The sequence below is a fragment of the Hyla sarda genome, chromosome 12, assembly GCF_029499605.1.
Source record: "Hyla sarda isolate aHylSar1 chromosome 12, aHylSar1.hap1, whole genome shotgun sequence".
Lineage (NCBI taxonomy): Eukaryota > Metazoa > Chordata > Amphibia > Anura > Hylidae > Hyla > Hyla sarda.
Window position 1 is genome coordinate 14803918 of NC_079200.1, and position 15652 is coordinate 14819569.

The following is a 15652-nucleotide window of genomic DNA, read 5'->3' on the forward strand; positions in this document are numbered from 1 at the left end:
AGACTGGAGATAGGAGAGATTCTTGTGATCGGTGTAAATAATAACTGGAAATTTTGATCCCTCCAGCAGATGTCTCCATTCCTCAAGTGCTAATTTAATGGCTAGTAGCTCTCGATCCCCGATGGAGTAGTTCCTCTCCGCCGGAGAGAAGGTCCTAGAAAAAAAACCACAAGTAACAGCATGCCCGGAAGAATTTTTTTGTAGAAGGACCGCTCCCGCTCCTACTGAGGAGGCATCTACCTCCAATAGGAAGGGTTTAGATGGGTCAGGTCTGGAGAGCACGGGAGCAGAAGAAAAGGCAGACTTGAGCTGTTTAAAGGCGTCTTCCGCTTGAGGAGGCCATGACTTAGGATTGGCATTCTTTTTGGTTAAAGCCACGATAGGAGCCACAATGGTGGAAAAATGTGGAATAAATTGTCTGTAATAATTGGCGAACCCCAAAAAACGTTGGATAGCACGGAGTCCGGAGGGGCGTGGCCAATCTAAGACGGCAGAGAGTTTGTCTGGATCCATTCGTAGTCCCTGACCAGAGACCAAGTATCCTAGGAAAGGAAGAGATTGACATTCAAATAGACATTTCTCCATCTTGGCATAAAGTTGATTGTCACGAAGTCTCTGAAGAACCATGCGGACATGCTGGCGGTGTTCTTCTAGGTTGGCAGAAAAAATCAGGATATCGTCCAGATACACAACAACACAGGAATATAAGAGATCACGAAAAATTTCATTAACAAAGTCTTGGAAGACGGCAGGGGCGTTGCACAGGCCAAAGGGCATGACCAGATACTCAAAGTGTCCATCTCTAGTGTTAAATGCCGTTTTCCATTCATCCCCCTCTCTGATGCGGATGAGATTATAAGCACCTCTTAAGTCCAGTTTGGTAAAGATGTGGGCACCTTGGAGGCGATCAAAGAGTTCAGAGATTAGAGGTAGAGGGTAGCGGTTCTTTACCGTGATTTTATTAAGACCGCGGTAGTCAATGCAAGGACGTAGGGAGCCATCTTTTTTGGACACAAAGAAAAATCCGGCTCCGGCAGGAGAGGAGGATTTGCGGATAAAGCCCTTTTTTAAATTTTCCTGGATGTACTCAGACATAGCAAGAGTTTCTGGGGCGGAGAGAGGATAAATTCTGCCCAGGGGTGGAGTAGTGCCCGGGAGGAGGTCAATAGGACAGTCATAAGGCCTGTGAGGAGGTAGAGTCTCAGCTTGTTTTTTGCAAAATACATCCGCAAAGTCCATATAGGCCTTAGGGAGACCGGTTACAGGGGAAACCACAGGGTCACGGCAAGGAGTACTGGGCAGTCCTTGAAACAAGAGGTACCCCAACTCTTGATCTCCCCAGTGGACCAATCCAGGGTTGGGGAATGGTGTTGAAGCCAGGGTAGTCCAAGGAGAATTTCGGAAGTACAATTGGGGAGGACCAAAAACTCAATTATTTCGTGATGAGGTCCGATGCACATTAGAAGGGGCTCCGTGCGGTAACGTACGGTACAGTCCAATCTTTCATTGTTAACACAATTGATGTAGAGGGGTCTGGCGAGACTGGTCACCGGGATGTTGAACCTGTTGATGAGAGAGGCCAAAATTAAATTTCCTGCAGATCCGGAATCCAAGAAGGCCATAGTAGAGAAGGAGAAGGTAGAGGCAGATATCCGCACAGGCACAGTAAGACGTGGAGAAGCAGAGTTGACATCAAGGACTGTCTCACCTTTGTGCGGAGTCAGCGTACGTCTTTCCAGGCGGGGAGGACGGATAGGACAATCCTTCAGGAAGTGTTCGGTACCGGCACAGTACAGGCAGAGATTCTCCATGCGGCGTCGTGTCCTCTCTTGAGGTGTCAGGCGAGACCGGTCGACCTGCATAGCCTCCACGGCGGAAGGCACAGGAACGGATTGCAGGGGACCAGAGGAGAGAGGAGCCGGGGAGAAAAAACGCCTCGTGCGAACAAAGTCCATATCCTGGCGGAGCTCCTGACGCCTTTCGGAAAAACGCATGTCAATGCGAGTGGCTAGATGAATGAGTTCATGTAGGTTAGCAGGGATTTCTCGTGCGGCCAGAACATCTTTAATGTTGCTGGATAGGCCTTTTTTAAAGGTCGCGCAGAGGGCCTCATTATTCCAGGATAGTTCTGAAGCAAGAGTACGGAATTGTACGGCGTACTCGCCAACGGAAGAATTACCCTGGACCAGGTTCAACAGGGCAGTCTCAGCAGAAGAGGCTCGGGCAGGTTCCTCAAAGACACTTCGAATTTCCGAGAAGAAGGAGTGTACAGAGGCAGTGACGGGGTCATTGCGGTCCCAGAGCGGTGTGGCCCATGACAGCTTTTCCAGACAGAAGGCTGACTACGAAAGCCACCTTAGACCTTTCAGTAGGAAACTGGTCCGACATCATCTCCAAGTGCAGGGAACATTGAGAAAGAAAGCCACGGCAAAATTTAGAGTCCCCATCAAATTTATCCGGCAAGGATAGTCGTAGGCCTGAAGCGGCCACTCGCTGCGGAGGAGGTGCAGGAGCTGGCGGAGGAGATGATTGCTGAAGCTGTGGTAGTAGCTGCTGTAGCATCACGGTCAGTTGAGACAGCTGGTGGCCTTGTTGCGCTATCTGTTGTGACTGCTGGGCGACCACCGTGGTGAGGTCGGCGACAACTGGCAGAGGAACTTCAGCGGGATCCATGGCCGGATCTACTGTCACGATGCCGGCTGGCAGGAGGTGGATCCTCTGTGCCAGAGAGGGATTGGCGTGGACCGTGCTAGTGGACCGGTTCTAAGTCACTACTGGTATTCACCAGAGCCCGCCGCAAAGCGGGATGGTCTTGCTGCGGCGGTAGTGACCAGGTCGTATCCACTAGCAACGGCTCAACCTCTCTGACTGCTGAAGATAGGCGCGGTACAAGGGAGTAGACAGAAGCAAGGTCGGACGTAGCAGAAGGTCGGGGCAGGCAGCAAGGATCGTAGTCAGGGGCAACGGCAGGAGGTCTGGAACACAGGCTAGGAACACACAAGGAAACGCTTTCACTGGCACAATGGCAACAAGATCCGGCGAGGAAGTGCAGGGGAAGTGAGGTATACATAGGGAGTGCACAGGTGAACACACTAATTAGAACCACTTGCGCCAATCAGCGGCGCAGTGGCCCTTTAAATCGCAGAGACCCGGCGCGCGCGCGCCCTAGGGAGCGGGGCCGCGCGCGCCGGGACAGGACCGACGGAGAGCGAGTCAGGTACGGGAGCCGGGGTGCGCATCGCGAGCGGGCGCCACCCGCATCGCGAATCGCATCCCGGCTGGAGGCGGAATCGCAGCGCACCGGGTCAGTGGATCTGACCGGAGCGCTGCAGTAGCGAGAGTGTAGGGAGCGCTCCGGGGAGGAGCGGGGACCCGGAGCGCTCGACGTAACAGGCAGCTAATAAGTACTGGAAGGATTAAGATTTTTTAATAGAAGTGATTTACAAATCTGTTTAACCTTCTGGCACCAGTTGATTTAAAAAAAAAAGGTTTTCCGCCGGAGTACCCCTTTAAACAGATTTGTAAATTACTTCTATTAAAAATTTTTGAATTTTTTGAATTTCCTTTCTGTCTGACCACAGTGCTCTCTGCTGACACCTTTGTCCATGTCAGGAACTGTCCAGAGCAGGAGAGGTTTTCTATAGGGATTTGCTCCTACTCTAAACAGATTTGTAAATTACTTCTCTTAAAAAAAATCTTAATCCTTCCAGTACTTATTAGCGGCTGTATACTACAGAGGAAATTATTTTCTTTTTTGGATTTCTTTTCTGTCTGTCCAAAGTGCTCTCTGCTGACACATCTGTCCATTTTAGGAACTGTCCAGACCAGCAAATGTTTGCTATGGGGATTTTCTCCTGCTCTGGACAGTTCCTGACACGGACAGAGGAGTCAGAAGAGAGCACTGTGGACAGACAGAAAAGAAATCCAAAAAGAAAATAATTTCAGCTGTAGTATTCAGCAGCGAATAAGTACTGGAAGGATTAATATTTTTTAATAGAAGTAATTTACAAATATATTTTGGCACCAGTTGGTTTAAAAAAGATAAAAAAAAGTTTTTCACCGGAGTACCCCTTTTAAAATCCAATATCCTCCAGCACAAATGTGTGCAATCTTAGAAACATACAAACCAACAAACAGACATCACCTGAGAACAATATACCAAAATTCCTGCTATGAATGAGAAATATCAATTTATGTCCCAACATGTTTCCCCCTTTTATGGTAACTCGCAATATTTGGGTTCATCAGGGGACCAGAAGTAACAGGATTAAACAGGCATTGATATGGTAGGGCTGTGAAAAATATGAACAAAATACCAAAAACAACTAAATTGCCTGGTCTAAATATGTACTAGATAATACTCGGTCACCATTCTTTCTGGCAGCTGCATAGAAGAGGGGAAACACGTTGGGACATTAACTGATGTTTCATGGCAGGAATTACTGTATATTGTTCACAGGTTTTGTTTGGGCCTTTTTTTGCCTTATTTTCTCGGCACTTCGTTATTATTTCTGCATCTATTGACCTGAGTTGATTTGTGTTGTTTTTCGTTTGTTTCTTAGACACACGTTTGTGCCAGAGGATTGTGTATTTTAAGACATAGCAAATAAATGTTATGTTTTAGTAGAACTGACGTTGATACTTCCGTGATCTTCTAGATCTGTACAGTCTGTGATCTGACCGTATCATAGCATTATATGTACACCACACATAAAATTAGTGAGACCGTCTGTATACAGTAGATGTGGACTGACCATTGCAATATACAAGAATCTACCGGTATATTCCATAGTTATTAGGGAATATAGACACACACTCAATATTCTTTTTTGCTTTCATGTTTTTATTTAATTTCATATTTGCATTCATAGTATAAAATGCCAATAAAAATGAAAGAAAAAAAGAATATTGTGTGCGTGTGCCTATATTCCATAATAACTATGGAATATACCTGTAGATTCTTATATATTGCAATGATCAGTCTACATCGACTGTATATTGACTCCTGTTGGCCAGACAAACAGATAGAGATAAGATACATAGATGGATAGATATGAGATAGATAGATAGATAAACAAGGATAAGTTGGCCAGCACTACTGATACCGAAACTACTGCATGGATCGGGCATACAGGTGCGCGCTGCTAGGCTGAATATACATAAACAGGAGAATACAGCAGCCCACTGCTAGCACAAAGATACAGATAAAACATGAAATGCTATATAGTTATAATGCAAAAAATGAAAAAGTGAGGTATTTAGCTCACAATTTGGTATGTATATTCAGCCTAGCAGCGCGCACCTGTATGCCAGGTCCATGCAATAGTTTCGGTATCAGTAGTGCTGGCCAACTTATTCTTGTTTGTGTTACACATATGGGGGAGTGGCTACCTCCATGTGGCCTCCTGCACCCCACCCACCTCTATTAGGTACTGTATAAGGTGCGGATGTCTCAGACCTTGCAATGCCTGTTTAACTGATTGCACAGAGGCATATTCACAGTGTAGGGTCCGTCCCAATGAGGTCTCCTTACCGTGGTGGGATGGTCCAAACTATTTGGCCGCCAAATTGTGAGCTAAGTACCTCACTTTTTCATTCTTTGCATTATACATATATAGCATTTCATGCTTTATTTGTATTTTTGTGCTAACAGTGTGCTGCTGTATTCTCCTGCTTATAGATAGGTAGATATGAGATAGATAGATATGAGATAGAGAGATAGATATGAGATAGATATAAGATAGATAGATATGAGATAGATAGATAGATAGATATGAGATAGATAGAAATTAGATAGATAAATAGATAGATAGATGTGAGATAGATAGATGGATATGAGATAGATAGATAGATAGATAGATATAAGATAGATAGATAGATAGATAGATATGAGATAGATAGATAGATATGAGATAGATAGATAGATAGAGTAACTGTCTTTAATGCCTGAAATTATATATGAACAGAGCAGGAGAAAATGGGAAAGTCTGTTCTTTATGGCACCATAAAGAACCGTATAGGTTGATGCTTATAACGTCCATTAGCTTGAACTGTACTTTGGCCACAACGTTGTGTTGATCTTTGTTTTTTTTGCACACTTCAAAGTGATATTTTTCTTTCCACCTCTACAGAAGGTGCAGTTACTGGTTCACGACTATCACAGGGTTTTTTACGAGCAGCAAGAAGCAGCTGGAGGTGTGATCTCTGCCTTAGTGTGCAGGATCCAGACAGTCGCTGCGCCATTTGTGATCCAATGTGTGAGTCTTTTCATGTGGAGCATGAGGAAAACACAGTGGAAAGAGTCCCGCAGTTATAACAATGTCTTAAAGAAGAAGAAAAAAACCACCAGATGAGACAGAATATTCCATTAGGATGGCTGCAGTATGTCAAGGAGCTCCGAGGATAGTAATGCAGTAATGATATCATGCGGCCAACGTCTGGGCGGCTGTCTGAGTAGTTACTTTAAACCTGCGAACCCTCAATGTCATCTGTTTTATGTGGGGGCTGCTCTGGGTCTAGTGAAGCTGACGTACCTGCTAAGAGCGCTCTTTTATGTCTCAGCTCGCCCTTATGGCTTCATGGCATGTGATGGAGAAGCCTTAAAGGGGTACTCTGGTGGAAAACAATGTTTTTCAAATAAACTGGTGCCAGAAAGTTATACAAATTTGTAAATGACTTCTAATAAAAAATCTTAATCCTTCCAGTACTTATCAGCTTCCAGAGGAAGTTGAGTAGTTATTTTCAGTCTGACCACAGTGCTCTCTGCCAATTGCTTTCACTATCTGTGTTCAGTCAGCAGCACACACTACATGTCTTTTAAACTATCCTTCCCCCCCCAGCAATAAATCATGCTATGCTCTGAATGGCAGCAGTCAGTGATAAGATCTACAGCAGGCAAAGAGCGGTGTTATGTGCTGAGGAGACTGAGAATATTCACTGGGCTTCTTTGCCTCAAGGTCCTCCCACAGGAAAAGGGAGGGGGAAGTGTGGCTATGACGCCAGAAATCATGTGGTGTTTGTCTTCCAGGAGGGTGGTGGCTAGGTCTCATTGAGGGGTTTACACAAAGACAAGCAGGATCTGAATGTGACGTCTTTCTCTCACTCCCTGCATGTGACAGCTGAAAGAGGGAAACTGCCCTATATAGCTAATGAATGATATTTAGACAAATACATAGGTTGGGGAGAGGGAAAGGATGGGCTATGGGTTTAGTTCCCCGGAGTACCCCTTTAAAGGAGAACTCCAGCCAAAGTTAAAGGGGTACTCCGCTGCTCAGCATTTGGAACATACTGTTACGAATGCTGGAGCCGGGAGCTTGTGACATCATAGCCCGGCCCCCTCATGATGTCACGCCCTGCACCCTCTATGGGAGTCTATGGGAGGGGGGGGGGTGACAGCCGTCACACCCCCTCCCATAGACTGGAATTGAGGGGGCAGGGCGTGACATCATGAGGGGGCCTGGCTATGATGTCACGAGCTCCCGCCTCCAGCATTCGGAACAGTTTGTTCCAAGCACTGAGTAGCGAGTGCCCCTTTAAATTAGCTGATCGGGATAAGTAGCTGATTACGGAGGCTACGACAGGTAGTACATGTTCTGTGCGCTTTACCTGTATTACATAAGTGTATGCACTGACTGGTGTCTGGTAGCGCCCCCTACAGTACAGGGAGGTATTACATGTTCTGCACTCTTTACCTTCATTACTGAAGTGTATGCACTGACTGGTGTCTGGTAGCGCCCCCTACAGTACAGGGAGGTATTATATGTTCTGTACTCTTTACCTATATTACTGAAGTGTATGCACTGACTGGTGTCTGGTAGTGCCCCCTACAGTACAGGGAGGTATTACATGTTCTGTACTCTTTACCTATATTACTGAAGTGTATGCACTGACTGATGTCTGGTAGCGCCTCCTACAGTACAGGGAGGTATTACATGTTCTGTACTCTTTACCTGTGCCAGGGTTAGCTGCTCCTTTGGACACCAGGTGAGGGCGGCTCCATGTAACTTTTTTAGGACACTGTGTACTGTACAGGACCCCGAAGAAGCTCCTGTCCTCTACATAGACAGTGATTACAGCTTCCAGCAGATCTTTATAACTTTTATATGTAAGGATTTGCTTTATCTATATTAATTATCTACTTATTCTTTAATCCTCACTTTTTCCTATTTTTGGATGACATTTTGGGGCTTCTGAACCAATTACCAGGTTTCCATAGAGTTGTGGTCTCAACATACAATGATTTCAACATACAATGATTTCACCATACATTGGTCGTCCTGGAACCAATTAATATTGTAACTTGAGGGACCGCTGTACTTCCTTCCTAGAAGCTTCTATGAGGGGTTTTTCAACAGGATGTTTTGCTGATCTCCATTTCCTGGTTCCATCTCGATTCAAGGAAGCGCCCACAAAGTCACAGGGTGAGGAGGGTCATGAGTGTTTCCTGTGTGTTGAGATGGGGGACCAAGAATTGGGTTCATCAGAAACCCACAGAAATTTTATTTTAATTTTTACCCCATCTGACCTCTTTACGAAAGTTTTTGGGCCAACCTCATTCTCAGTCTACAGTCAGTTTTGTGTACTCTGTTACCACCATAGATGTTTTATAGGTTTTTCATGCTTCCAAAATGACTTAACTGTTTCAAAGACCCTCGTGCTCCAGATATAAAGGGATACTCCACCCCTAGACATCTTATCCCCTATCCTTTAGATAAGATGTCTGATTGCGGGGGTCCCCAGCGATCTCGGCTGCGGCACCCCAGACATCCAATGCACGGAGCGAACTTCGCTCCGTGCCGGATGACGGGCAATGCGGGTCGGAGGTTCGTGACATCACAGTCATAGACTTGCATTGAGGGGGCGTGATCACGAGTCTCCGGTGCTGCACCCAACGCTCTAAACGAACGCCGAGTGCAGCAGGTAGATCGCGGGGGTCCCCAGCGGAGGGACCCCCGCAATCAAACATATTTTCCCCTATCCAAAGGAAAGGGGCGGAGAACCCCTTTAAGCCAGTGACTCACTGATTTTTTTGATGGTTTACGATGTAATTCATATGGTCGCTCCAAACCGTAGTGCGGACTTAACCAGTCTACCGCATAGCTTTCTCACGCGTCTTTTCTTTTTTTCTTGCACAGAAAATGGAGAGCCGGTCACCAAACCAGAAACAAACAGCAAAGCCAGAAAAGAACGAACAGCCTTCACCAAAGAGCAGCTGAGGGAGCTGGAAGCAGAATTTGCGCATCACAATTACTTGACCCGGCTTCGAAGATACGAAATAGCTGTGAACCTCGACCTCACTGAAAGACAAGTAGGTCCAGTCTGGAGCATTATTAGTTGGGGAACATGGTGCAACACTCAACCTTCATATAGTCCATGTTTTATGGAATATGATTGGTCCCCGAATTTAGTATCGAGATCAGTGGGGGCCGTATGTGGAGTGAACATCCAGTTGGGGCAATGGGCTGCAATTTCTGGTGGAATATGAGCTGATCAAACACTAAAACGGTAAGACTTAAAGGGGTACTCCACTGACCCAGCGTTTGGAACATTTTGTTCGAATGCTGGGTGCAGGCTGCCACGCCCCCTCCCATAGACTTGCACTGAGGGGGCGTAGCGTGACATCATGAGGGGCGTGGCTGTGACATCACGACCTCTGCAGCACGCACCCCAGCGTTCGAAACAAAATGTAACGAATGCTGGGGCAGTGAAGTACTCCTTTAAATCATAGGGTCCCAAATGGACAACCCATTCTCTAGAGCAGTGGCCACTGGAGAGGAAGTGTTACGTAGTAAACATTGAAATGATATATATATATATATATATATATATATATATATATATTTCTACAGCGACAGCCAGAGTAAGAGCTACACTTGGCAGACACTCTCTGTTCTGGTCTGAGCTCTTCAGCCTAAACCATTAAATTCCCACTTGGCCCGATCCGTCAATGGTCCAAGGAATTAGGGAAGGCAATGGGAACTGTTCCTGTGGGAGCTGTGCTGTTGCACAGCTCCCACAGGAACAGTTCCCATTGCCTTTCCTAATTCCTTGGACCATTGACAGAGATGGGAGCTCGTGACTTCATAGCCCTGCCCCCTCATGACATCACGCCCCGCCCCCTCAATGCAAGTCTACGGGAGGGGGCGTGACGGATGTAGGAGTATATCTGGTATCGCGGTAGCACATTAGAAACGTAGTGGGAATTGTTTTTTATTAAGGTATCTGCGAAAAATGTCAACTAGGAAAAATAAAGCAAATATTAATATAAATTATAAGCTTGGGCCACGTAATAATATATTCCTGGAAACACATTTGTATATTTTCCGCTATTTCAGAGTTTTAAGAGTTAAAGTATAAAGAAAATAACTGTGAATTTAGGTAAAGGGAACCTTTAGCCGCCAACTTCTAAAAGAAGTACTCCGCCGCTCAGCGTTTGGAACAAACTGGGAGCTCGTGACGTCATAGCCCTGCCCCCTCATGATGTCACGCCCGCCCCCTCAATGCAAGTCTATGGGAGGGGGCATGACATCCGTCACGCCCCCCTCCCATAGACTTGCATTGAGGGGGCGGGGCGTGACGCCTTTAACTTTTTCGCTGCCATAAACCAGAAGCTGCCCTAGATGATCAAATTTGCGTACATGAACTCTTCCACTGTCCTAGACCACCAGGTCTTTCAGACATTCATATCCTAATTTCCTTAGACCCCGGGATTGTTACCATAGACCCATTCCCTTTCTTAGTAAATGATTTGTAGCTATACGGTAATCTTGTAACTATGTAACTCAGGGGAATACATTTTGCGGCATGCAACATTATGGACTGTTAGTTAACTTCCACATTTCCCCAATAGAGGAACAGCCCACTGGTCCTCCAGAATGTATTTTTTTTGGGGGGGAGGAAAACAAGATTGGAGAAGCATTTTACAAAAGGCACAATGGGGCAACTCCTTTAAAGAAGTAGTCTAGTGGTGAAAAACTTATCCCCTATCCTAAGGATAGGGGATAAGTTTGAGACCGCTGGGGCCCCCTGCAATCTCTCTGAATGGGTGCCAGGCTCTCTGGCCAGATAGCGGGTGTTGACCACCACGCGAAGCGGCGGCCGACACGCCCCCTCAATACATCACTATGGCAGAGCCGGAGATTGCCGAAGGCAGCGCTCCGGCTCTGCCATAGAGTTGTATTGAGAGGGCGTGTCAGCCGCCGCTTCGTGCGGTGGTCGACACGCCCCCTTCCCGCGGGCTATCGGTGCCCCATACAGGAGATCGCGGGGGGCCCCAGTGGTCGGACCACCCGGGATCTGCAACTTATCCCCTATCCTTAGGATAGGGGATAAGTTGTTCACCACTGGACTACTCCTTTAATAATACCCAGAGTTGGTGTCACTTAGCACCAACCTGGCCAGATGCTGGGCTCCGCTTGATGTAAAGGGGTACTCCGGTACCCAACATTTTTTGCAAATCAACTGATGACAGAAAGCTATACAGAATTGTAAATGACTTCTTTTTAAAAATCTTAACCCTTCCAGTACTTATCAGCTGCTGTGTGCTCCAGAGGAAGTTGTGTAGTTATTTCCAGTCGGACCACAGTGCTCTCTGCTGACACCTCTGTCCACGTCAGGAACTGTGCAGAGCAGGAGAGTTGTCCAGAACTATGCAGAGCAGTCCCTGAAATGGACAGAGGTGTCAGCGCTATAGTGAGACTGAGAACATTGTAGTGAGACTGGAAAGAACTACACAACTTCCTCTGGAGCATACAGCAGCTGATAAGTACTGGAAGGCCGGTAAGTAGACAGCTCTCACCTCCCACTGGACACAGGTGTGCACGGACTGGCGGAAGCGCAACCGTCCAATACAGCAGACAAAGTGGAACGTCCAGCACTCGATGTCCGTTGCAATAATGTTTATTGGCATAAAAACAGATACATGAACAGGACAGAGCTTACGCTCTGTCCTGTTCATGTATCTGTTTTTATGCCAATAAACATTATTGCAACGGACATCGAGTGCTGGACGTTCCACTTTGTCATAAGTACTGGAAGGGTTAAGATTTTTTAATAGAAGTAGTTTACAAATCTGTGTAACTTTCTGGGACCAGTTGATTTGAAAACATTTGTTTTCCACCAGAGTACCCCTTTAAAGGGGTACTCCCGTGGAAAACTTCATTTTTTTTTTTTTAATCAACTGGTGCCAGAAAGATTTGTAAATCCCTTCTATTAAAAAAAATCTTAATCCTTCCAGTACTTTTTAGGGTCTGTATAATAAAGAGAAATCCCAAAAAGAAATGCATTTCCTCTGATGTCATGACCACAGTGCTCTCTGCTGACCTCTGCTGTCCATTTTAGGAACTTTCCAGAGCAGGAGAAAATCCCCATAGCAAACATATGCTGCTCTGGACAGTTCCTAAAATGGACAGCAGAGGTCAGCAGAGAGCACTGTGGTCAGGACATCAGAGGACATGCATTTCTTTTTTGGATTTCTCTTTAGTATACAGCCCCTAAAAAGTACTGGAAGGATTAAGATTTTTTAATAGAAGTCATTTACAAATTTGTTTAACTTTGTGGCACCAGTTGATTTAAAAAAACATAATAACAATAATACGTTTTCAACGGGAGTACCCCTTTAAGGGAAAACATATTTTACACTTGTCAAACTAAGAGTTGGTTACAGAGTTAATTTCCACGTTGCATAACACTTTTTTGGGCTGAGATATTTATTTTCATTTTTCAGGTTAAAGTTTGGTTCCAAAACCGAAGAATGAAGTGGAAACGCGTCAAAGGCGGCCAACCGGTGTCTCCAAACGATCAAGACGCAGATGACTTGGACTCCACAGCGTCTCCAAGCTCGGAATAGTCCGGTTCCATCCCGCTCTGCGAACTTTCTTATCTCATCCTTTCAACAAGAGATACAATACAAGATACATTAGGATTCAATACTCCATTCCTGCTCTTTTTGGTTTTTGATCTCCAAACTTCGATTATACTATTCTGCCATTGACTTTTTTCCTCCCTTTCAGATACATTTATCAGTCTTTTCACATCTGTCGACATCACGGCCCTCGTTTGCTATCGGAGTTCTGTATAAATTGTAGTGGAAAAAAAAAATATTATGGGGAAATACATTTCACTCTATTTATTAACGTTGTGCGCCAAACATGCGCCAGATTTTCCTTTTTTTTTTTTTTTTTTTTTTTTTTTTAGAAAGTCGTCACTTTCAGTGATTTATCGGAAATGTGGGCGGCTTGACTTTTCCACATTCCGAGATGTTTATTAGAAGAATTTTTCCGCCCTGTTTGGGCATTTTTTTTTCTCCCCCTGTGATCTTTCACCTATAAAATAGAGAAATCTCTTCATCTTGCATGTTCATTGTGCCGAAAGTTCTGGACCTCTGAAAAACACGTTCAAGAATTTGAGAGAAAATCTGAAAATGAAACAAAAAATAAATAAAAATAAATTAATTAATAAATAAATAAAAATAAATAAAAAACACGATTCATTGATAAATAAGGGCCAATGGGAAGGATACTGGAACGGAGATAATGCATCCTCAGACTATTCGATGACGTCATGGTGGATTATCAGAAGACTATTCAATGGATTGACAATCCCAAAATCATTACCATTATAATAAAGCTCAGACATCTTTGTATATGGAAAATGTATTTTGTAATTGGTTTTGTAATAATATTTTTTTTTACTACTTTTCCATAAGGTTCCTATATCCTGAGGAAGATAAAGGTGAATTAAAAATAAACTCCTATCCTGCAGGCGTTCTGTAAATTTCTTTGTATTTTTTTATGTACAAACGAATATTCATCTCATATTTTTTTTTTAACTGTTCCGCTGAATAAAATGCCAAAATAATCCTTTTTTATGTTTCACCCCGAGACAATTCACTGTTTTATGTTGTTTTTTTTTTTAAAATGTTTTTGAAAAGCTGTGTAAAGCTTCTCTTTTATTACTAGTTTTTTTTTTATTAATAAAATATGCAGTTTGCAAAATAGTCGTAATCATTTATTTACATTTATTTATTAACATACTTACAAAATGATAGCATGGGATAGTGCAGCATATCGTACTCCTGCAATCGTGTTCACAAAGAGTTATATTTATGAAGATTCCCGAAACATGAAAACCATGTAGAATCTGCCTCCTGTTGTCTACTGTATTGAAAAGATATACAAATTAATTTAGCGTTTTGGACTCTAGCAGTCGTTGGTTACCTTCAGTTGGTGCACATTGAATAGATAGTCCTGTTACACGGTGTTACTTTGAGTAGATTAAAACATAGGGTACCCTTTTTTGGAACAGGGAAGAAGGGTTTCGGGCTTACCCTTTACCAGTCAGACCAGCTTTATGTTCTCTTCACTGCCCACAGAGGCTTTCCTGCTACCAACACTAGATATTTTTCAACCTGCTAGCAGATTCCTGCTGCTGCAGCACTCTTTGAACCAGGGCCCCTGGTTGAAATTAGCCTCTGTGTCATCTCTCTCTGCTGGCTCCGCTTGAACTGAAAAATCCATGACGGCCATGAGCACATGTCCACAAAACTCCACCTTTTTTAGTCGCTGATCAGTTTATTTACTTGTGCACTCTGACATCTACTGGACATTTCATGTTATTGCAGGATAATACACAACAATAATCCCAGGGGTTTACAACTACATGTGAAGCCAACCTTGAAGGGGTACTCCGCAGCTCAGTGTTTGGAACATTAGCCTCTGTGTCATCTCTCTCTGCTGGCTCCGCTTGAACTGAAAAATCCATGACGGCCATGAGCACATGTCCACAAAACTCCACCTTTTTTAGTCGCTGATCAGTTTATTTACTTGTGCACTCTGACATCTACTGGACATTTCATGTTATTGCAGGATAATACACAACAATAATCCCAGGGGTTTACAACTACATGTGAAGCCAACCTTGAAGGGGTACTCCGCAGCTCAGTGTTTGGAACAAACAGTTCAGAACGCTGGAGCCGGCACTGGGAACTCATGACGTCATAGCGCCACCCCCTCATGAAGTCACGCCCAGCAATGCAATGCAAGCCTATGGGAGGGGGGCGTAGTGGCTAGAGCCGGCGCCGGAAGCTTGTGACGTCATAGCCCCGCCCCTCATGATGTCATGCCCCACCCCCTCAATGCAAATCTACGGGAGGGGGCGTGACAGCCGCCACGCCCCCTCCCATAAACTTGCATTGAGGGGGTGGGGCATAACATCATGAGGGGGCGGGCTATGACGTCACGAGCTCCCTGCGCCGGCTCCAGCTTCTGGAACAGCTTGTTCTAAACGCTGAGCAGCGGAGTACCCCTTTAAGGTGTAACTACAATGTTGCTGTGGTGGCTAATCAAACATCTAAAACTTGCATAGGACTTTTAGCAAATCTGTATTTGCTCACTTTCGCAGTGGGCTACCGAGTTGTTGGGAGTTTTAAAAGTGTCACATCAGCAACATTGTATTTATACTTTAAAATCTATCAAATAATGTGAGGGGGCAGCCACCGGGGACAACCCTGATGATACATAATACAGGCAGGATGAATATGCAGTACAATACACAGAACTACAATGCACTGTCCATGATAAAGGTAAGTCAAATAGAAGTGCAGACCCATTTAGACAAAAAAGAGGCCAGAGTGCATATAGTTCTTCCAAAGCAG

General features: G+C 44.7%; 1 protein-coding gene across 1 annotated transcript in view; it reads left to right on the forward strand.

The window, feature by feature from the left end:
• MEOX1 (mesenchyme homeobox 1) overlaps positions 1 to 13884 on the forward strand; it is a 69138-nt gene extending 55254 nt beyond the window's left edge. The window contains exons 2-3 of the mRNA XM_056548223.1: positions 9135 to 9307; positions 12725 to 13884. Coding sequence (XP_056404198.1) covers positions 9135 to 9307; positions 12725 to 12847 — 296 coding nt within the window. The 3' untranslated portion in view covers positions 12848 to 13884. The remainder of the gene's footprint in view (positions 1 to 9134; positions 9308 to 12724) is intronic.
• Positions 13885 to 15652: the final 1768 nt, after the last annotated feature.